Genomic DNA, 22,117 nt, shown 5'->3' with positions numbered 1-22,117 from the left:
GCCTTCCATTCCATTCCCCAAAGCGCTGGGATGTCCAGAACGGAGTGTCTCTGTCTACATGGTTCCTCTCTCTTCCTCTCAGTGGCGGCTTCGCTCCCAAAGATATTTCAGCTTCAGAGAAAGAAGAACACGTTATTCTGCTGTTATGACCTCTGCACGACCTCAGCCCGAGGCAGCTCCCCGCTGGGCGGGGGCTGCCTTCAGTTCACTGCTCAGAAACAGAGCGGTGATGCTGGGGAACCAGGGCCAACAGTCTGCCACCCGCAACACTGAGAGAGAGAGAGAGAGAGAGAGAGAGAGAGAGAGAGAGAGAGAGAGAGAGAGAGAGAGAGAGAGAGATAGAGAGAGAGAGAGCTCCTAGTTGCTGAGAGAGTCGACGTGAAGCCTGGTTCCTGTGGTCGATGCCATCTGCTGAGTGAAGGGTTGAGCGAGTGAACGGGTGAGTAAGAGGAGGAGAGAGATCTCCCATTGGCCCATGGGGTTCTTTACCCCCGATACACGATACTGGAGAGAATCGGTCTCAACACCAGCCGCCTCCAGGGGAACGCAGCCTCAGCCATCGGAAGGTTGCAAAAACAATCATGGTGGTTAAAGCAGGACCGCCAAGATTCCGGCCAGGAGGTCACCTGACTAAAACTGGCCAATGGTCTATCCCTCTTTTTAAAGGCCACCCCACCTCACATAACAAGGACACTCCTAGCCTAAGAGTTTCTGGTTACTTTACTTCCAACCACTCATTTCTGCCTGATGATCTCTTCTCTGTCTCCTTACTGCCTGTACATACTTAAAGATAATCCATCCATCGACCCACTGCAAGGACAGCAGCAGCTTGTGAGTCCAGCCATGGATGAGCCTTACTATCATGCCTTTTGGACCAGAAGGCCTACCTGTCATGAGAAGCTGAGCGGAGACCTTTATAGGGCATTGCAGGGCTGCTGTGATCAACTTAGGGTTGACCCTAACGCCACCTATGGGTGGAGTTAGATCCACCAGGAGATGTTCAATGAAAAGCTGCTGTAGTTTTGTGGAGCAAGGCATTGCAGCAGGGGTATCCAGAGGAGTGGAACACCACGCTCCCCACACCGCAGTCCCATGAGACCAAACCTACCCCATCTGACGGTCTCTCAGCGAGGGGAGGGTGAGACCAATACCCTCTCCTCTGACGGTCTCTCAGCAGGGGGAGGGTGAGACCAACACCCTCCCCTCTGACGGTCTCTCAGCGAGGTGAAGGTGACCGGCCAGAAGCTGTCCTCTGTTGCAAGAGCGCCCGCTTTGTCAAACAAGCAGATCACCAGCCAGTCACATTAGGTGCTGGGGAGGTTGGGGGGCTCAGAGACCAACGTCTGACCACATGTCAACTCAAATCCTCGCTCTGTTCACGCTGGGCACCCATCCCACCTCAAACCCATCACGTTTGGCTGGCCAAACGTTTTTGTTTGTGTCTGTGTGTGTTGGGGAAGATAGAGGACACTTTATCTCCATTATCTGTTAAACCTAAGCCGGAGTCTCTGTTGCACTGTATCAGTTTATCTCATTTACTCTTCCCACCATGATTCACTGGCTTGCCATTTGGTTTTCCTTCACCTCAGCAGGCCACTGCCACTCAGGGGAAAAATGTGCTGTGTGGATAACACATTACTCTGGGATTTAAGGTAGAGCAGTTACTGTACAGTTAGCTTCTGGTGTGTTGGTATTCATGAAGAAAAGCTGTTCCGGAAAGATCTGCTTTGCTACTATAGTCAGGAGACATTCAAGAAAGTGAACATGCTGCCACCTGCTGCCTCGAATTCAAACTGCACAACTGAATGTTCATCTGACCTTCCGAGGTAATAGCCAACAATAAACGCAAAACTTCACTCCTATATGTCAACAAATATTCCTTACCTTAATAAAATAAAAGTACGGTTTACCTTAATCCAAAGCTATTTTCAAACTAGCCCTCTGAGCATCAATCGTGTAATCGACTGATATCCTCATCTCTGATGCCACTGGTCCCGGACCCCAGGGCCCTGCCGTGTGATGCTACCTGCTGGAGGCCCAAAACCAATCATGAGCCAAACGTAAGGGCACTGGACCCAGCTGGGCAAAGGATCCACCAAGGCTGGCGGTGCAAACATGCGCTGGCATTCGTACCCAACAATGTTAATGCCGTTCTCTTCCAGTAATGACACCTATACTCCACGTTAATGCCGTTCTCCTCCAGTTATGACACCTATACCTACACTACATGTTAATGCCGTTCTCTCCAGTTATGACATCTACTTGTTAATGCCGTTCTCTTCCAGTTATGACACCTATTCCTACACTACATGTAGTGTAGAAACTTGATGGCTTCAGTCTGGAAGGACACTCAATCTCACTGCTGCTGACAAACGCCAGCATATCGAAATTATGAGTGGTCAACTTCAATCCAGAACTGGTTTTATCATTGAAATTAGCTAGATTTCTTTACCTAAAAATGTTCTACATATCCAATATCAGCACACTTAAATTGCTGGCCTGGCATGCAATTTATTAAGTGACCATTGAGCTCCGCACTTGAATTTGTCAAGAGTGATGTTCGCGTAGTTCTGGTCGCGTGTGTGTTGAACATCTTTCTGGTCCTAATCTTAATCAAAATGCATGTGTCACAATGTTTGAAACCAGGAAACACAAAGAACACAACGCAAGAAAACCTTAGCTCTTTTTATTCATCAAGACATACAAGCATTAAAATCAACAAAACTTTCGGTCGTTGAAATGTTTTGATCAAAATGCATTTTCTTTTTTGTTTACAAGGTGACCCAAGTCCCTCATTTGTAAGGGAACAGACAGGACCTAACAACAGTCTAGCATTGTACATACGCTTCAATCAGGTGGATGAGGAACACAAACGAGCGAGGTGGAGGACAGACCCCCGGCCAAGACACACTTCTAGCGGTGAAAAGAACTGTGCTAAATGCCAACACATAAGAACGGTAGAGAAAGTCCGAAAAAGCAATAGTGGGATTTTCAAAATCTGCATTTTGGTTAAGTGTGTAAACACTTTGCATATGAACCGTTTAACCACTCCCACCAAACAAAAAGATCTCCAGGAAAACAATGAAGAAAAACAAGGGAACCTTCTCCTCTCCACACTTCACAATTAAAAACAATTCCGTTCCTAGTTCTCCGTTTTAAATAAGCCACTAATCTGTGGTTCACCTTATTTTTAAGCAGCGTCAGATTCACTGAAGGCGGGGCTCTTCCAGATCTTCCTCTACGAAGTCCCGGCTTCTCCTGCCATGTCAGAAAAGAATCCACAAACAGACATGTTAGCATGGACCCTCCACAAGGTCCAATCCACCGCCTCCTCATGTCAACACCTTCTCCTAACGTTGTCGTCACAACACAACAATAAGGTGCACGATATGAACTGGGAGCAGGAGCTCCTCCACACATTCCTAGTGCGATAGGGTTTAATCTGGGAACGCCGTTTCAATATCGCTACTGGGCTTCATCAGCTGCGATTAATTACATGCGATACTAGATAGTTGCATAAAACAGCTTAAACAGAAAGGCTATGAGGTAAAGGCTGGAGAGACAGTGCACGTTGAGTAATTAAGATGTAAAGAGTAAACAGTGAATGACGCATTTTCCAAAGACCTTACTCAAACTATATCAGCAATACATTGGGTGGTGAGAGTACATTAAAACACCTTTAAAATGACACATCAACCTTCAGGTTACATCTCTGAACTGAGTTTCTTTTGGGTTTTATTTGACAGGCAACAGCATTCAGAAATGAATGTGGTAGAGAAAGGAGTACCTGGGGTGAGTACCTGCACAGTTTGAGAGTCAGAGTATCCATGATTTTTAATTTGCCTTTTTCTCATGTGGGTCTCGCTCACAACACCATCGCTGTGTGAGGTATGGAAGTCAGCTGCAAGTCATTCCATAAACCCTACCCTTCAGTTAGTGAGTCACGTTAACACACGCCCCCACCAGCCCCCCAAAACACCCAGAGTCCGCTCAAAACACCATCGCCCCCCCCCCCCCCCCCCCCCAAAGAAAACACACTGATAGCATTATTATAATCCATGACTGGTTGATGGGATGAGCAGTAACCGTCATTATCGGTAATATGAGTTTATATCAAATTTCTAAATCAATCAATTTAGCTTCTTTACTTAAAACATGATGCCCTTTCAGCCAGTGTGCTTCTAGACAGACACACGCCATGGATACTTTAATGAACTCTAACCATACGAGAGATAAAGCAGGAAATCAAAAGGGTGAATACAGGAGAACAAACAACATGGCTGGACAGACCAGTAGGATAACAGCTCTAACGGGCTCTGTGCTGGACAGAGCCCGTGGTATGGGGTACCTCAGGGTTTGTCTGATCAGGACTACTCTGGCCTTTCCCTCCTGGCTTTGTGTGACCTTTCTACTTCCCATTCATCAGGCCTAGTCCTTCATCTTCAGCTCACACTTATGATGCACAGGGTAGAGATATGTATAGATAAAGGCATACAGTACATGAGACAAAAACCATAGAGGCATTAGGCATTAACAATCAACGATTTGGGGGAGAGCTGAGGGGGGAAGGGGTGGGAGAAGTGTAGGATGAGATGGGTTTGAGGGGGGGTGAGAGGGGAGATGGGGCTGGACAGGAAGAGGGGGTTGAGGGAAGGGGGGATTGAGTGCCAGGGAGAGAGGCGCACTTACCTGAGTCTGATCTGAGGTCCTATCAGATCAGTTTTAATTGGACTGAGTGTCACCTTCAGAATGGAGGAGCTCTTGCTGGCCGTTTAGCTTGGGAGAGGAGGCGGGGGGTGCGGGCTCGCTCTCCATGGGCTCTGCGTCGGAGGAGGCCTGGGGGGCCGCCGTTCCGTTGCCATCAGACGGCTTGTCTTTTACCGAGCCACTGCTGCTCCTCTTCTCCTCCGTGTCCTTACGGTCTGCACACAAGGAGCAGAGACAGAGGAACAGAGTCACACAAGGAGCAAGGTTGGAGGAGGCCCGTCGACAACGTGAACAGAGTCACATAAGGAGCAGAGTCAGAGGAGGCCCGTCGACAAATGGAACAAAGTCACACAAGGAGCAGAGTCAGAGGGTCAGAAGAGGCCCGTCGACAGACACCGCTGGGCTCAACAGAGCCGGACCCCCTGACCCGGGCCTCCACATGGCCTCCCTTTAGGAAGGCCCTTCCTCCACTACTACAGCAGCAACGAATCCACAGAATGTGTGCAGCACTACAAAGGACAGAGGCATGAATACTGTACCGTAGGGGTGGGAAAAATAATCGATTCTTCGATGCATCGCGATTCTCGCTAGAACGATTCTGTCTCGATGCAGATAAATTAATAATCGGAATAAAAAAAATAAAAAAATTGAATTTTTTTTATTATTTTTTTGCCTGCTGCTACATTCTTCAAAAATCATTGAATTTATCTTCATTGTGTATTGGCCAATCTGATTTGTCTTGACACAATTGCGATTCAGCCTACGCATAATATGCGTGCAAACTCACAGCCAGACACAAGAACTCCTTCTAATTCAAGAGCAGCTTTTCCTTTAATGACATAGAAAAGAAAGATTAGAAAGAAAATAAAACTGAAACCTATTTTTTGCAAGCTTCCATAATGTGTTATAATGCAAGCTGCATTGATTATTGCATTGTTCATAGAAAGTTATATTTGTGAAGAAGCTTTCTCTCTTATGAACTATTAGATAAGTTAATTCATCTGTTGATGTCTTTAATGATCATCACAAAAGTAGGAAGTGATTAGCAAACTCTGAGTAGCAAACCCAGATGTATATATATATTTTTGAAAATCACACATGGAAATGTACATAAAAAAAATTGTTAATCGATAATCGGTTCAGAATCGAATCGTTGACCTCATAATCGGAATCGAATCGTGAGGTGCCAAGAGATTCCCACCCCTACTGTACCGTGAAGCGCACCTTTGTCTCTGGACGAGCGCCCCTTGTCCTTCTCCCGTCCCTTGTCCCTGTCCTTGTCGCGCTCCTTGTCCTTGTCGCGCTCCTTGTCCCTGTCCTTCTCCCTCTCCTTCTCCCTCTCCTTGTCTCGGCTACGGCTGCGGTGGCGGTGGGACTTGCGCTCGGGGCTGCGGGATCTCTTCCTCTCACGGCTGCGTGAGCGCCTTTTCTTTTCGGGGCGGTCACGGCTGCTGCGGCGGCGTTCCTTGTCCCGGCTCCTGGGAAGGAAACACGGGCCGCTGCCATTAGACTGTAAAGAATAAAGCTCCTCTACAGAAACACCAGACAACCGCTGCCATCAGACTGTACAGAATAAAGCTACAGAAACACCAGACGTCATTTAAAGGTGATTAATGAGACTGACCAAACACAGTGGGTTGGTCTCTAAATCATACGTTTGGACATTGACCATATAACTGAGCTGAACTCAGGGGTTAGTAGAAAAAAATCCTGAGCCTGAACTTTTTTCCCTGGGAGGTTAGCGGGCCCCTATGCCAAGATATATGCCCTGATCAGCATAATTGTCAAGCAGGACCCAGGGGTATGCTCCCTTGATAAATAGACCCTTAAATTATAGTTTCTGGTGAATTTTGTGGAAATAAATGGACAACATTCAGACATGAGATTAACAAACCCAATATAAGCCTATATTACAGTAGCATCTTTGTGTAGAGCACCAGAGCTCTTAGGATCCTGGGCCTAGTTGGCCTGTTCAGTAAACCATCCCTGCTTTTAAGTAGTCACTTCCCGGCGTACTTATTGTTTGTAGTGTTGCACGGTATACCGGTATTACGATACCCTCATGCAAAAAACGGTACAATTCATTAATTTTTATATATATATATATATATATATATATATATATATATATATATATATATATATATATATATATATACATATATACACACACACACACACACACACACACATATATATATATACACATACATATATATATATACACACACACACACATATATATATACACATACATATATATATATATACACATACATATATATATATACACATACATATATATATACACACATACATATATATATACACACATATACACATACACATACACATACATACATACATATACATAGCGAGCTGCTCCAACTCTAAGCCATACTCTTTGCCCGCAGAGACTAGTCTGTGGGCGTGCACCTCAGCTCGCAGTAAGCCACAGCAGCAGCAGCCAGTTCACTGAGCGAGTGAGGCAATGAGATAGCTACAGGTTCGGAAGCACTTGCCGACAGTCATTTACATGGCCATTTCTGATGCATCTATTCCCATCATGCAATCCGAACGCATTGTATTTATGGCATTTACAAAAGTGGTAAGCGTACGTTCGTACGTCTCTCGCGCACAACCGTTATGTTGGCATGGACTTACATGATATATGTAAGGGATAATGTTGTAGGCCTACAGAACGCCGGTGATTATCGGGAAAATAAGCCCTGACAGGGCGAACCAGACCCCGACGCGAAGTGGAGGTGTCTTGCTTCGCCCTGAAAGGTATTATTTTCGATAATGACCGGCGCGTTCTATACATTATCCCGCTTATTACACGGCTCCTTGCCAAAACGAAACAATTCTTCACACGTTGTGTCTTTTTACAATTACCATTCGTAGTGTTGATCAGCAGAGAAATAGTCTGACAAAGACGTTGACGTCGCTTAGCAACCAGACACGCGGGTTGATAAATTACCGGACTACTTGCGGAGCGATAAGAAAGACGTGAATCAGGCAAGTTCGTTGTGCATAAAAGTACAGACGGAGTGGACCAATTGCGAACCACTGCAGTTGCTCTGTTAAAAAAAAGCCGCACCCACCCCATACTAATCGGAATAAGTGTATACATGTTGATGATAGTGGACTACACTTCTATTCAGCATAAAATTCTATTCCGATCAAAGAATTGTATTTCGATTGAGACGTATATATGATCCTTTTCTATTTCGATTTAGCTGTTCTTCCAATTCTATTCGGATCAGAAATGTCCATGTAAATGCGGCTAGTGATCATACCAAAGATCCTTTATCCTTCTCAATAGGCACTAGGGATGTGAATAACTCACAAGTTTTCATGGTCGAATAAGCAGTGGGTGGTATGAACGAATAATCGATTATTCGATGTGTGCCGACATTCACAAAGGTAGCCATGGATCATCGGCAAGAAATCACTTAATATCTTAGACGCAAAAAAACAACAAGTAGTTCCAGTCAAATTGTCTGTTGTGAAAAATGCATTAAACTGTCATCAGAAAACGCGGTTATATGCTATAGACCCTATAGTATCTTTGGTATAAAGGCTGGGACGAATTTCCAATTATAAATATGTACTGAAACGAACAACGCTCTCTGGCTCATAGCTGAGCGGACTAGAATACCTTCCGTTGCTAAGGTCGTCCCAGCCTTTATACCAAAGATACTCTAGGGTCTATAGCATATAACCACGTTGTCTGATTACCGTTTAATTCATTTTTCACAATTTACCAGCTCTCATTTCGAAGAATAATCACCGCGCCATTCGTTTCAATGGGAATCGCGACGGTCTATACTTTCAAAATGGAAGTGTTCATATTTATAATATGAAATTTGTCCCAGCCCTCATACCACAGATACTAGGGTCTATAGCAGGGTTCCCCAATTAGTTTTTCCAGAGGGCCAAATTTGGTCAAACATGCCATGCCAAGGGCCGAAATGTCGTTTCATTTTTCTAATTCGCCATTTTTATGTGCAAATTTAGCTTTAATTATAATTACTGTTTTAGCGATAATGCAGGAGGGCTCGATCAATTAGGTTTAAATAGCATCCAGCTTCGACTGGAGGGCTTCAATCGCTTCGTACATGTCAGCAACAGTGTGGTTCTTGCCTTGTAGCTGCAGGTTAAGGTGATTCAGATGAGACATGATGTCACAAAAAATTAACATCTGCCAACACCTTGGCGTCAGCCCGCCAGAAATTCACGGGCTTTTGGGCTCTGCAGGCTGGATAAAAATGACACACGTTCATCACGCAGGTCGCACACCCTCTCCAACACACGGCCTTTACTCAGCCAGCGAACATCGTTGTGCAGCAACAGATCTTTGTGTTCAGCTGACATTTCCTCGGCACCTGCTTTCATAGCTCCACAACCTTTGTTTAGATTTTTTCCTCTTGATTTAAGATTTCACCAGCCATGTGAATTGCACATTGTTTAATGAACTCTGCATCAGCAAAGGGCTTCTTAGCTTTATCAAGCGTCCAGGAAACATGCAATGAAGCAGCTGTTGCGCTCTCTTGTGCCGATGCCGTTTTGCATATGGTTAAAACTGACCGCTTGTATGATGTCAACATGCTTGCAATCTTTGGTTTGCGTTGCTCAGATTTTTCTGGGAAACTTCCATTAAAGCTGGCAGCATGCAAACAGTTTGTGTCAGGTTGTCCGATTTAATGACAGCCACCCTCTGCTTGCATATTAAGCATGTCGGCTTTGCGTTGGCATGGTCCGGTAAAGAAAAGCAATACTCATCGGTCCATTCAGTTTTAAACTGGCGGTTCTCCTGGTTGACCTTCCTTTTCATGGCAAATGACATGTTTCTTTCATCAATTTTCAATCCGTTGATTTTTGACAAAGTTGTAATTCCCTGGGATGACAGACGGATAGCGGGAAAGTGACGCACGAAGCACGTTATTACGTCAGCACGCAGTAACGTCAACGGTCAAGTGGATGGTGTGGGCTGAGGGGAAAATATAGCAGGCCGCGCAAATAAAAAAGAAAAAACATTTTTTTTTTTGTTTTGGAGGTGACATGTGGGTCTGCGCGGGCCGGACATTTTGCTCTTGCGGGCCGGATCTGGCCCGCGGGCCGCTAATTGGGGTTCACTGGTCTATAGCATATAACCGCGTTTTCTGATTACAGTTCAGTGTTACCCATACATAGAGCAATGTGTGGCGCAGCGCCACAGAATCAACACCGAGCGCCATAATTCATTTTTTTTTTGTAAGCGATTTTGAAATATAAATACAATTATGTTCATTCATCTCCGCATAGCACTCTTTCTCCCTGTCATTCTCAGTCACACACGCACAGAGACAAGCACGCATACATGCCAATGGTGCGCGGGTACACTACCACTTATTGGATAAACCCGCGTATCATACATGCACACTTACTGACCGCTCCTCCTCAACGCGCCTACAAAGGCAAACCCGAAGCAGTGGGATATGTAAGGGATAATGTATAGAACACCGGTCATTATAGGGAAAATAAGCCCCGACAGTGCGAACAGGACACCGACGCACAGCGGAGACGTCTTGCTTCGCCCTAAAGGGGCTTATTTTCGATAATGACCGGCGATGTTTTATACATTATCTTGCTTATTATGCTACTTGCCAAAAAGAAAAAATAACTTCATATGGTGTTTCTTTTTAAAAATGTATTTGTTCAGCATTCAGTGTTGATCAGCAGAGAAATAGACTGCCAAAGACGTTGAAGTCGCTTGTCAACCGAAGACGCTGGGGTTGACAAGTTACTGGTACTTGCGTAGTGACACCAAAGGCGTCATTAGATAAAAAAAAAAAATACCGTAATTTTCGGACTATGAGCCGCACCTTTTGCCCCATTTTTCGAGTCTCCGGCTTATATAACGGTGCGGCTAATCTATGGATTTTTACAGCTAACGGCATCTAGGGGACCTCCTAAATCTATGGATTTTACAGGTTACAGTCCACCGACTTTAACTCTATGGGCTCTATGACCGGTCCGCACCCCCCCACCTGTAAGTGGCGGGCTACAGCAGGAAACGCTGGAGGCCGGAAAAGCCTCAGGTAGGGCGCAAAAGTAAAAGTGGAACCGATAGTGGTAAGCTAAGAAAGACAGAACGAGAACGAGAGCAAGACAAATATTACGAAAGCTTTCATGCACAAACCCTCATTATGGAAAACAAATGTAGAAATGCATTAGGGGTGTAACGATACATCGATGTAGATCGATACATCGATTGATTGGAACGATCCAACTGCATCGATGCAACGGCCAAACATCGATGCATATCGCAGTATTACACCCTTTTATTATTATATATCTCCTTTCGCGGGTGTTTGTGAAACTATTTCTGCGCAAAGCGCCAAGCCGCTCGTATCCATTCACCGGTTAAACGAGGCAACAGCGAGCACATGTGTGAGCGCGAGGATGTCTAGTTTCGGTTTGTGTTGCCAGATTGGGCATATGTCCAGTTTTTCCAGCCTAACGTGATTAAAAGTAGCCAAATCGGGCTGAAAAGGTGCCCAATCTGGCAACACGGACGGCTTATCTTAACAGCCAAGATGATTCCGAGGGATGTTTTGTTTTTAGAAGAAAACTATCCACAGATAGGTTGGGAATGGTCTACGTTCAAAATGAAAGATCATTACAGGCCCTTTAATTTAAGCCATAAAAAACCTTTGGCACTTAAATGCAATTATGTGGCACTTTACTATTTGTATTAAAAATGGATTTTTTTGTTTTAAATATCCAGAAGAGCAAAGAAATAAAATGATGAAATTATAATTAAGTTGATGTGAGTTGATGTGATTGTAAGAGGTTGTGTTAAATGGGCATATTATATCGTCTCATATCGATCGCATGCCCCTGAATCGAAATCGTATCGCGGCAGACTTTTGATATCGGCAAATATCGTATCGTTGTCCAATGAATCGATATAATATCGTATCGTGATGAAACGATGCATATGATGCAGCTTTTAAGTTAAAGGCAGTCAATCTGTCTGTAAAAGAAGGAAATAGAGCTGCTGCACGTGGCCTTGGCATCAATGAGTCAATGATGAGACGAAACGCCAGCGGGAAGAACTGTCTCAATGCAAGAAGTCAAAAAAAGCTTTCAGAGGTAATAAAAGCAGATGGCCTGAACTTGAAGACTTTCTTGGAAGATTGGGTGAACACACAGAGAGCAGACGGCCGAGGTGTTTCCACCGTGCAGATCGCCACCGAAATGAGGTGGACCATCCTGGTGTTTCAGATTTATGAGACGAAAGGGACTGTCCATCAGGGCGCGGACGACTGTGTTGTAGTCGGGAGCAACTCCCTCCCGACTACAAGGAAAAAATAACAAACTTTGGCGAATTCACACAAAGAAAGATAGAGGAATATTCCATCAGACCGGACCAGATCATAAATATGGATGAAGTGCCTTTGACGTTTGATCTCCCTCTCACTAGGACTGTTAACAAGAAAGGTGAATCATCCATCACGTTGAGAACCACTGGCCACGAGAGAACGAATTTCACTTGTGTTCTTGTCTGGAGTAAAGCTTCCGCCAATGGTGATTTTTAAGCGGATTACAATGCCAAAAGAAAAGATCCCGAACGGCATCTCCTTTAAATTCAACAAGAAAGGGTGGATGATGGAAAGCGTGATGAAGGAGTGGCTGAATGAGTGCTACGTCAAGCGCCCTGGAGGATTCTTTCGCCAAAAAAAAAGCTTTGCTCGTTTTGGAAAGCATGAGGGCCCATATAACGGATAATGTGAAGGCAGCCATCAAGAGCACAAACTAGATTCCAGCTGTGATTCGGTGGGGCACAACGAAGGATCTGCAGCCACTCGACATCGGTGTCAATCGTGCGTTCAAAGTGGCACTACGCGTTCAGTGGGAGGCGTGTATGACTAGTGGCGACAAATCATTCACCAAAATTGGTCGCATTCGAAAAGCAACTTTCGCTCAAGTTTGCGAGTGGGTCCTGATGGCGTGGAGAAGTGTCAAAACATCCACGATCATTAACGGGTTCCGAAAGGCTGGACTACTGCGTGATGAAGAAGAGGACGCCGCCACAGCTGAGGCCCCTCAGAGGCTGTTCGATTCCGACAGTTACGAAGAGGAGTTCGTTGGTTTTGACAGCGACAACGAAGGAGATAGGAGAGTGGCAGACGAAGCCACCCTGAGCCTGTTAGTTTCCGACACTGAAGATGAGGACTGTGGTGGTTTTTAGGGCTGTCACTTTTTCCAAAAATGAAATTCGAACGAATTTCGAATGTCCATAATTAATTCGAATACATTCGAATACATTCGACCCCCCCCCCCCATAGAACACGACAACAGTCTTGATCTTTGACGTATACCTACTGAATTCATAACAGCACAGGATAAAAACACATCTTTGATAACACATTTGTAAACACAACAAGAGGAAGCTCCGACACACAAGTGCGGCTGTCTTTTACACATTAACAATAACTGCTCGGAGCGCGATATGCGGAGCGCATGTCGTCCATGCGGACACAGCCTATATAAACGAACAATCTGTGAGGCCGAACTCCAACACGGCATGCTGCTCTTTTTATTCCTTACGGAAAGAAAATTACAAGTAGTCTCGCAGCTCTCCGTTACCGTTGCAGCTGCTTCTGTCAGCCGTGCTGTATAAGTCGGGCGCCCATCGCGCCCAGCGCAGCAGCGGACTTTTCTCCCCGTCGTGTGCGATCAGTGTCGGTCTCCGTTTCAGTGCGCTCGTGTGAGAGGCTTTCAGTCACGAGATGTTTCTGTGCAGGGGAAAGGTGGACTAACCGGGAGAAGCGGGGATCCAGGAGGGCCGCTTTATTGAGGAGATGCCACTCGCCGCTGTCTTCTTCATAGCGCATTTTTACAGTTCGAATGGAGAATTACACTTCGAATTCGAACTTTTCACCCCACCTTCGAACGAATATTCGAACTTCGAATAAAAAGTGACAGCCCTAGTGGTTTTAGTACGCAGGAAGAAGACGGAGATGAGGATTAATGACTTGACTTTTCTAGTTACAGCCGTGTACTGCACCTTAGCCTAAAAGATGAAGACGAGGATTAATGACCTTTCTGGTAGGCTGATTACCGTATATTTTAAGCAGCCTCGTTGCTGCAACTTTAGGCTTACGCACTTACTGTCATGTTACAGGCACTTTATTTAGCACTGTTAAAAAAACACATTTAATTTAGCCAGATATTGCCTCGTCAAGCACTGTAAGCTTTGTTTTTTGTTATGGTACTACTGTAGGCTATAATGTAGATAAATGTTCAAAGACACTTTTTCAAGGTTTTTCCAAAATGGCCAAAGTTAAGTGGTTAAATGTTTGTGACGCTATTACGGTAACTAATTTTGCTGGGGAACCCCCATGCAGTCCCTCAAGGACCACTGATTGAAAACCACTGCTGTGTAGATCACTGCCGGTATGTGCGCTGGGAGCGCACCGTTTAAGTTTGAAAGTTGAAAAGTTTGTGTGTCTGATACGCTATGTGATACAGTACCGTTTACACAGCACAGTATAACACTTGAATACGTTATGCAAATATGGAATTCGTTTGTTGAAATGTTAATAAATGGAAGCTTCCTCAAGCAGCCATCTCTTTCCCGACAATCCCCTCTGTGCACGAAACCTTGCATATGGTAATTAAACATTAAAACACCGGCGGCTTATAGTCCACTGCGGCTTATATATGTACACATCATTCAATTTAGCTGCTGTGGCTTATACTCCGGTGTGCCTTAAAGTGCGGAAAATACGGTACTTTGTTTTCCTTGACAGGGTCAATTATACTCGTGATTATACTTAGCAACAGTGAATTATCAAATATTATTCACCACCGGAAGTTGTGAAGGGCCAGTTATAGTTTACATATATGACGGTGTTTGACCCCCAGACCGTTCTGCCGGCGATTTTAATTCGCTCTGCAGCAGAGGCTGGAGATCTGGAAGATCGGGATGTCTTTGTCCAGCCCTACCCCCCACGGTCCAAATGTTAAAAATCGATTTGGACCCTCGGGAACGAATAATCGAATAATCGAATATTCCCTCAAGGACCACTGATTGAAAACCACTGCTGTGTAGATCACTGCCGGTATGTGCGCACAAAGCCAACGTTGAGTTCCAGACGAAAGGCGTCTACACGTTGACATTGTATGGAGTCGCGCCGTCCCGTCGCTTTTGGTGTGAACGCGCTTTCAAATCTTGGTTAGTGTCAGATAACGCGAACGCAAACCAGATTTTCTTTTCTTTTTGCAGACGCGTCGTTACGCCGGAAATCCGTTTGGGCACCTGAAAGCTATCAGGCATGTGAACTGAACTGTTAGAGTATAAACAATGTTGTGTCCAGGTCCCTGAAAGTGTCGCATTTGTGCCACCAATGCCCCCATGATGACCAAGTCAAACCAAGAGCCATCGAGTGGTTCCTTCTGATATGGTGTGTCTGTGGTGTGCGTGTCAGAGCAGTGTGGGGGCGGAGCAGCACCTGCTCCGTCTGCGATCGCGGTCCCTGCTGCGGGACCGCCTCCTCTCCCGGGATCGGCTCCGCTTGCGGTCCGAGGCACGACTGGAGTGGCGGCTGTTGGAGGCGCTGCGCCTCACTCGTCTCTCCCGCTCCCGCTCCCTCTCGCGCTCCCGGTCTCTCTCGCGCTCCTTCTCTTTCTCCTTTTCGCGCTCCCGCTCCTTCTCCCTCTCGCGCTCTTTCTCCTTTTCCTTTTCCTTCTCCTCCTCCTCCTTCCTCCTCTTCTCCCGCTCCTCCCTCTCCCGCTCCCATGCCTCGCGGTCCTTCTTGACGGGCGAGGCGTCTCCGGCAGGCTCCTCCGAGCGGCGCCGGAGCTTCTCCTGCAGATGGAACAGTACTCTATGAACAGGACTCAATGAAGTGTCATGAACCAGGGGTTAATCTAAACCGTGAAAGAGGGGCGCTGCGCCTCCTTGTTTCAACCCAGCGCCTCCTTGTCGAAAGTTTTAAATTACTTAAAATCTCCCGGAATGGAGAGCGAGCGAGCAAGACCGCGCACAGGAGAGACGTGCTCCTAACCGCGTTCGCATCTGTGTAGCGAGCGCGCAGCACAACAGAGAGGGATCTAGAAACTGTGCATGAGGCAGTGTGCACGTGAGCCTCAGGCGCCTCCTGATTGGCCTGGATCGGTAAGTCAACCAATCAGTTTACAGTGTAGGCGGGCTTTTATCTCTTCTCCCGAACCAAATGTATCAGTTCAATGAATCTGAGAGTGTCTGAGAAGAAAGAAAATATAGCGTTTGGTGACTTAGTTTACAGTGTTTTTAAAATGTCGTGCCGCGGGGTGAAGAAAAGCAAGGATTGTCTTGCAAATTTTCAAAAGCTCCACACCGCGGAAGGGGGGGGAACCAGTGGTGTAGTCTACGTGATACGCAGGTATACGCCGTATACCCACTAGGAACGCACCAGGATTTGCATACACCCACTTAAAAATGTGCACGGATACGTATCAATCGTCTTGTGACAGATCTTTCACTTCTGTGTTTATTTTTCGGAAATATCGGTTGGGTATAACTGCAATAAAATACTTTAAGCAGGGGAAGTTATCTCCTACATTCACCATTCATAAAATTCCCGCTGCGCGCTCGCGCTCTGCCCTGTCTCTGTTACGAAGCGCGAAGCTGCCCCTGCATCTCTGCACGTTAGTTGGCGGGCCGAGCCCCTCCTTCTCACGTGTGTGTGCGTGTATGTGTGTCCAGTCCTCCCATATTAATGTATAAACCACATAATAAGTAGTCAATAGAAGACAAATGTTTTAATCCCACTTTATATCTCCTTGTTACTTTTAGATGAGAACCCCTGGCCAGCCTTTCAGACTGGGTGTCAGGCTAGGGAATTTAAAAACAGGCATTCTTGGTTAGAGTGGAGGGAAAAAAAGTTATAGGTAAATGTCAGCCAACATACAGTTGGTATACACAATTGAAATTCATAATGTTAATCACTATGCAAATGAGAGTATAGCTAATTCATGGTCATTTTTAAGGTGCAGTAATTTCACACTTTTACACAATTCAATTACTGGTATGTTAGATAACAACAGTAAGAGCTCAAATTAGAGCAATTGAAAGAGTGAAACATTAGTCTCCTGTCATCTCCTTCTCATGCACTGGTTAGCCATGGATGTAAACAGTTCATTAAATTATTTTGAGTAGATTTTGTCCTTGTTTAGCATGTGCTATTGCTACTATAGATATACAAAGGACAACTTGTAATTTTTGTGTTCTATTTGTTCATACTGTTATTAAAACTGATAAACCTACTCAGCTTTCCATGATTGTTGATAATCGTTATACTCTTAAATCAGCGGGTTGTAGATCCCTGCGTTGGTGAGTGTGGTGCGACACCCCATAAGCGCCACACACGTACACGTACACGTACCGGTCGGACGGGTTTGTACGAGGCTGGGAGGGAATCATCACAGTATACCCACTACAATAAAATAGACTACACCACTGGGAACCCCCCCTTCCCCCCCGCTCGGTCGCTTTGCTCCCTCGCCATTGATGTTTTCCCCCTTGTGAATTTTTTCTAGAAATACCCCTGATGAACCGTAACAGGACTAACGTCAGAATCATCATCCCCACATGACACTAGCGACTCCAACGTCAGAATCATCATCCCCTCATTACTAACGTCAGAATCATCATACCCTCATGACTGCCGTCAGAATCATCATCCACACGTGAATAAAGACACAGGGTGTGGCATTGTACTACAAGGGTCCGAGACGGGCTTCTCCGACATGAGGAGCACACCTAACTGGGCTGCAGGGACTGGTGAAAACATAGTACTTGTTTGATTCCTTTGGTCTAAAAAAACGCATAAACGATATGCAGAAACATGACTCATTCTGCACAATGATTCATTCTGCACATTTATCAAATAATATTTCAGTAAATATAATCATCGACGAGATGTTAACTATTTAGTCATTGCTTGTATTCCAAAGCTACTTGAAGTTCCCTATTATGAATCAGTGAGCAGGTTCGGGGTCAGGCATCTTGCTCTAGCTAGAGGACGTTGGACCTTAGTGGTCTGGAGGTCCCAGCCGTAACGACTCTATGGGATCGGTGCAGTTGTCAAGGTTACCTTGAGTTCTTCCACAGTGGTCTTGATCTTAGCGTAGCCCATGTGCTGCTTTCCCATCAGATGGTCGTCCACCCTGGACTGGGCGTCGCCCACGATGAGGAAGGCACCGCATACCTCGCACACCTCCATCTGCTTCTCCTGAGCAGCGAAGCTCTCGATGGTCTGCTCAAAACAAACGCCCCATTGTTACAATGTTGCCTCTTCCATTCGGGGTCGTAAGTGGTCCTAACATTTAAAATACAAGAAGGTGAATGCTGAACATGCGGTCCACGAGGGGCAGACCCACCGAGGGGTTGGCGCTAATCATCTCTCGCTCCTCCTTCAGCTGCTCCACCAGCTTCATCATGCCCTGCGCCTCCTCCACCCGGCCCTCCGAGCCCAGCTCCTCGATCTGGACACACGGACACATAGTGAGGAAGGGACTACAGCCATGGGGATACAGTAGTGAACGCAGGCCTACCGGGCCCAGGGCTCAACGCGTTTTCTCTGCACTGGATGGAAACAGGTATCCATTGATACGCTCTACGTGTCTATTTTAAGTCTTGGCACGCTGGTAGAGTGAGGCTGCTGAGATCTGCTGAGAATATATTTTTTTCCTGTGACAGACCATTATCCAACTCTGTAGCTGACCCTTTTACTTTTTAAAAATGTAAAAGGTTTCAGTTTCAGCCAGAATTGAATACAGGCTGAAAAAAACGAACTACCTGAAAAGTAACAGACGTTGCGGTAACAACAACGCAACAGATGCCGAATTGAAGTGAGATAAAAACCCACAGCCTCTGGTGAGGCCATCTGAAAGCACGCCAGGGCCAATAGGGCTACCTCCAGTCGCTACCACGCACTGCCCGGAGCCACTTTTTTCAGCCCAGACACGGGGAACTTCTGGGTTGTTTTATACAAATCGGTTAACCACACATTGAGACAGAGGAAGATGTGTAAACTGCAGAGCAACAGACCTGAAGAACAAGGTCCTCGATTTTCTCCGTCAGGACCGTCGACTTCTCGTCGTTCTTCCCAGCAGGACCAGGACCCTTAAAAGAGACCAACGCTGGGTTAGGATGAGGAGGGGATTGTCCCAGGAGGGACAAACGCTACAGAGGGAACGCCATCCGGCGTGGTAGGATGAGGTTGTGTTATCTCTAGGGCTATGACCTAATTATATCTATCTATATGTGTATGGGTCGTACAAGACATTCATTGTCTTACTTAAGTCATCGTAAATAGGGAGTGGCTTTAAATCAACAACAACAAAAGAAAAAGTGCGTGAATGATGTTCTATAAATAAATGTGTATATCTTCTCACTAACTGTAGGGAATGGGATTGTGTGCAGATGTTCAGCCAGCCCCTATTTTAGATGCCTGGACACCGCCATAAACCATTTAGCTGATGCAGGTCTAACATCAACAGTGTTCTTTTGTTCTCATAGGTATTTTAGAAGTGTGAAGCTCCGACCCCTGATGCTACCACCCACCCCTGCGTTCTGCTGGGCCTGGGACAGGGCCAGCCGCGCGTGGCCCCTCCGGATCCGCCGCTCCACCTCCGCCAGCAGGGACTGCAGGTAGCGCAGGAAGTCTCGCTCGTACCCCTCCTTCATGAAGCGGGAGCTCTTCTCGTACCTGGAGCCGCACAGGGTAGGAGATTTAACATGGGGACTGTGGTGATGGAGTGGGTTTGTCTGCCGGAGAACTTGGTTATTTAACTCCAGGCTGCAAAACGTCAAACTACACTTATGAAAAGTATCTTAATCCCTGCAAGACGCTTTGGATAAAAAACATCTGAATTATTAAAATCTAATTAAACAGTGAATATTAAACATATCAAAGCTTACGTTTTCCGTAAATTTTCATCGTGGATTTTCTCACAAGGTCCTGAAAGAGAAGAGAAAATCAATGAGAAACAGCCCATCCTGTGTTCACCACCCTTCACCCCAAATGTGTTAATGTGTTCAGGTCTTACCCAGGTCTGACCGTGTGTTGGTGAAGAGCTCCGCTGGACAGAAGCCACAGAGGTAGTACCGACACACCTTGGGAGGAGACAGCATGAACACATTAATACTGGTGTTTACATGAAAGTATTCAGATAACATGAGACAAACACGTTAGTACGGGTGTTTACATGAAGGATCATTAGATACCACGACATGGACATGTTAGTATGGTGCTTACATGAATGTTCATTAGATGCCCCCACATGAACACGTTACTACTGGTGTTTACATGAATGCATTCAGATACTATCACATGAACACGTAACTATGGTGTGTTAACATGAATGTATTCAGATACCATCACATGAACACGTAACTGGTGCTTAAATTGAATGCATTCAGATACCACCGCATGAACACGTAACTACTGGTGTTTACATGAAGGTTCATTAGATACCACCACATGAATACGTTACTATTGGTGTTTACATGAACAGAATGGTGTGCTAACGTGTTGTACTCTAGGACCGGTGTTTATGTTCAACATGGATCTGGCTCAGATGGAGGTTCTCTCAGCTGAACAATTATTACAGACTTATCACCACTTCATTATTAAAGACGAATCCACCTCATATCTGATTAACAGGCAAACCGTGCCCTCACGCTGCCGTTACTAGGCGCGCTAGCGTTAGCTGTCACTTAATAGCCTTTGTGCTAGCTCACTAGGCTACATCAGCTAGCCACGACCAGCGCTCCGGGCCGCCGCTGTACTGGCCCGGGATTAGCTCGGCACCAGCCCGGTCTGGGGGAAAGTAGTCCGGGGGTTTACGGTGTAACATTACGCTAAATCAGACCGGGGGGTCCGTGGTGGTGGGAATGGGGCTTACGGTCTCGTGGTCCCAGCGGACGTTGCATCGCTTTTCGTCGGGCGCCAGGTTCCGGTCGCGGCCCATCAACTCGTCGAGCAGCTGCGCAGCGGACAGCATCTTTCCGCTGAAACCGTCCTTCTTCCCGATGAAACCGTCCTCCTTCTCGCTGAATCCGTCCTCCTTCCCGCTTAGAGCGTCCTCTGTTGGGTGTGTGTGTTTGTGTGAGTGGAGCTCCCCTCGGCGCTTCTCTCCCAAACCGTTGAGATCAAAATGGCAGCCCTCCTCCTCGCGCTACACAACAGCGCTCCGCCAGGGTCTGTGTCAACCGGAAATTGAAGTTTAGGCGGTGTAGCAAACGGAAGTGTAACCATACGCCCCCTGAAACATCATAGCTTTATATATATAAAACGTGCCAATTGTGCCCAATAAATACCGTTGATATCATACAAGTATATAAATTAAACCGCATGTCCTTTTTTGTTAATGTTTAATGAGGTTAGGACTCCATGTCAGTTTGACTCCATAAATAAGGCGTATAAAGACTACAAAAATGGACGACCATAAAAGCCGGCTCGACACTGGCCGTTGATGCTGCTATCCATTTGGATGTACGAAGTGGTAAAGTCGCCAATCTCCCAGCTTTCTTGCGGCATTTCACTGAGGCACGCCCCCTTTCGGTCGTAGTATCTCGTCGCTTTCAAAGTAGAGCGAGCAGATCTGTACAACTAGCAAACAAGATGGCTGCGCCCATAGTCAATGGGGATTGAGCTGTATTTTCTTTGTATTTGTACCACGTTGGGGGTTATAATGTCAATTTTAAATCCTCTTACACACTTGATTTCATTGCTGCTTTAATCCGGTCACCAATTTATGGTCTTGCTTTGCGTGAAATTCAATGTAAAGTTGTGTTTTCAAGCTGGTTTGCCAAAGAGGCTATGTTGCTAATGATGACTAGCCCGCTACTACCCCTCGTGGCTCGACAGAAACACGACAGCACTTGTTGAAATAAAAATTGGCGAAAATGGCAAAATATTATTGCAATGTAAAAGGCTTGCAATGTTAATGTTTCTGTAAAGGCTGGCAACCATTAAACACTTGATTATTTATTTTTTCCAAAATAGTTTTCTTCTTAAACTCGTCGGACACAAATAGCAAACTGGAAGGCTGGAGCAAGGGAAATACGTCACGTTCTCGCTGAAGCTGGTCGTTCGTACCAGCCTACCATCAAAATGGATAGCACTTGTGCGTGCTCGTGTGCTCGTGGACTCGTGAAACGTCATCAGTCGTTGCCCGAGCACTGTTCCAATTCGAAGCACGCACAGAGAGCCCGGCTGTTTCCCAAAGTGAAGGCTGCAGCCTTGCTAGGACGCGTCCTTGCTAGTCGCGTCCTATGGAGATGAGACTAGAGTGCTAGCTCGAGTGCTTCCTAGCGTTTGTAACGTCTGACTTTGGGAACGACTTGGTAGTGTGGAAGCGCTTCCGC

General features: G+C 46.0%; 1 protein-coding gene across 4 annotated transcripts; it reads right to left on the bottom strand.

Annotated features, from left to right (window-relative positions):
* Positions 1–314: 314 nt before the first annotated feature.
* On the bottom strand, positions 315–20,998 carry luc7l3 (LUC7-like 3 pre-mRNA splicing factor). 4 transcript variants are annotated; one of them, XM_056583152.1, is made up of 11 exons: positions 20,653–20,998; positions 19,795–19,861; positions 19,667–19,706; positions 19,310–19,454; positions 18,794–18,868; positions 18,124–18,228; positions 17,838–17,999; positions 15,213–15,568; positions 5,920–6,185; positions 4,743–4,922; positions 315–3,258 (listed from the first exon to the last, which is right to left on the bottom strand). In XM_056583152.1, the coding sequence occupies exons 1-11, from the start codon at positions 20,749–20,751 to the stop codon at positions 3,239–3,241; spliced, it is 1,515 nt and encodes a 504-aa protein (XP_056439127.1). In that variant the 5' UTR covers positions 20,752–20,998; the 3' UTR covers positions 315–3,238. The 4 variants fall into 4 exon arrangements, with proteins under 4 accessions (XP_056439127.1, XP_056439136.1, XP_056439121.1 ...); XM_056583161.1 differs by having other exon boundaries at positions 316–3,258; positions 4,690–4,922; positions 5,920–6,182; positions 20,653–20,997; XM_056583146.1 differs by having other exon boundaries at positions 317–3,258; positions 4,690–4,922; positions 20,653–20,996.
* Positions 20,999–22,117: the final 1,119 nt, after the last annotated feature.

Source organism: Gadus chalcogrammus, chromosome 2, assembly GCF_026213295.1.
Source record: "Gadus chalcogrammus isolate NIFS_2021 chromosome 2, NIFS_Gcha_1.0, whole genome shotgun sequence".
Taxonomy (NCBI): Eukaryota; Metazoa; Chordata; class Actinopteri; order Gadiformes; family Gadidae; genus Gadus; species Gadus chalcogrammus.
Note: the sequence above shows the minus strand (reverse complement) of the source record. Positions and strands in the feature narration are given on the sequence as shown.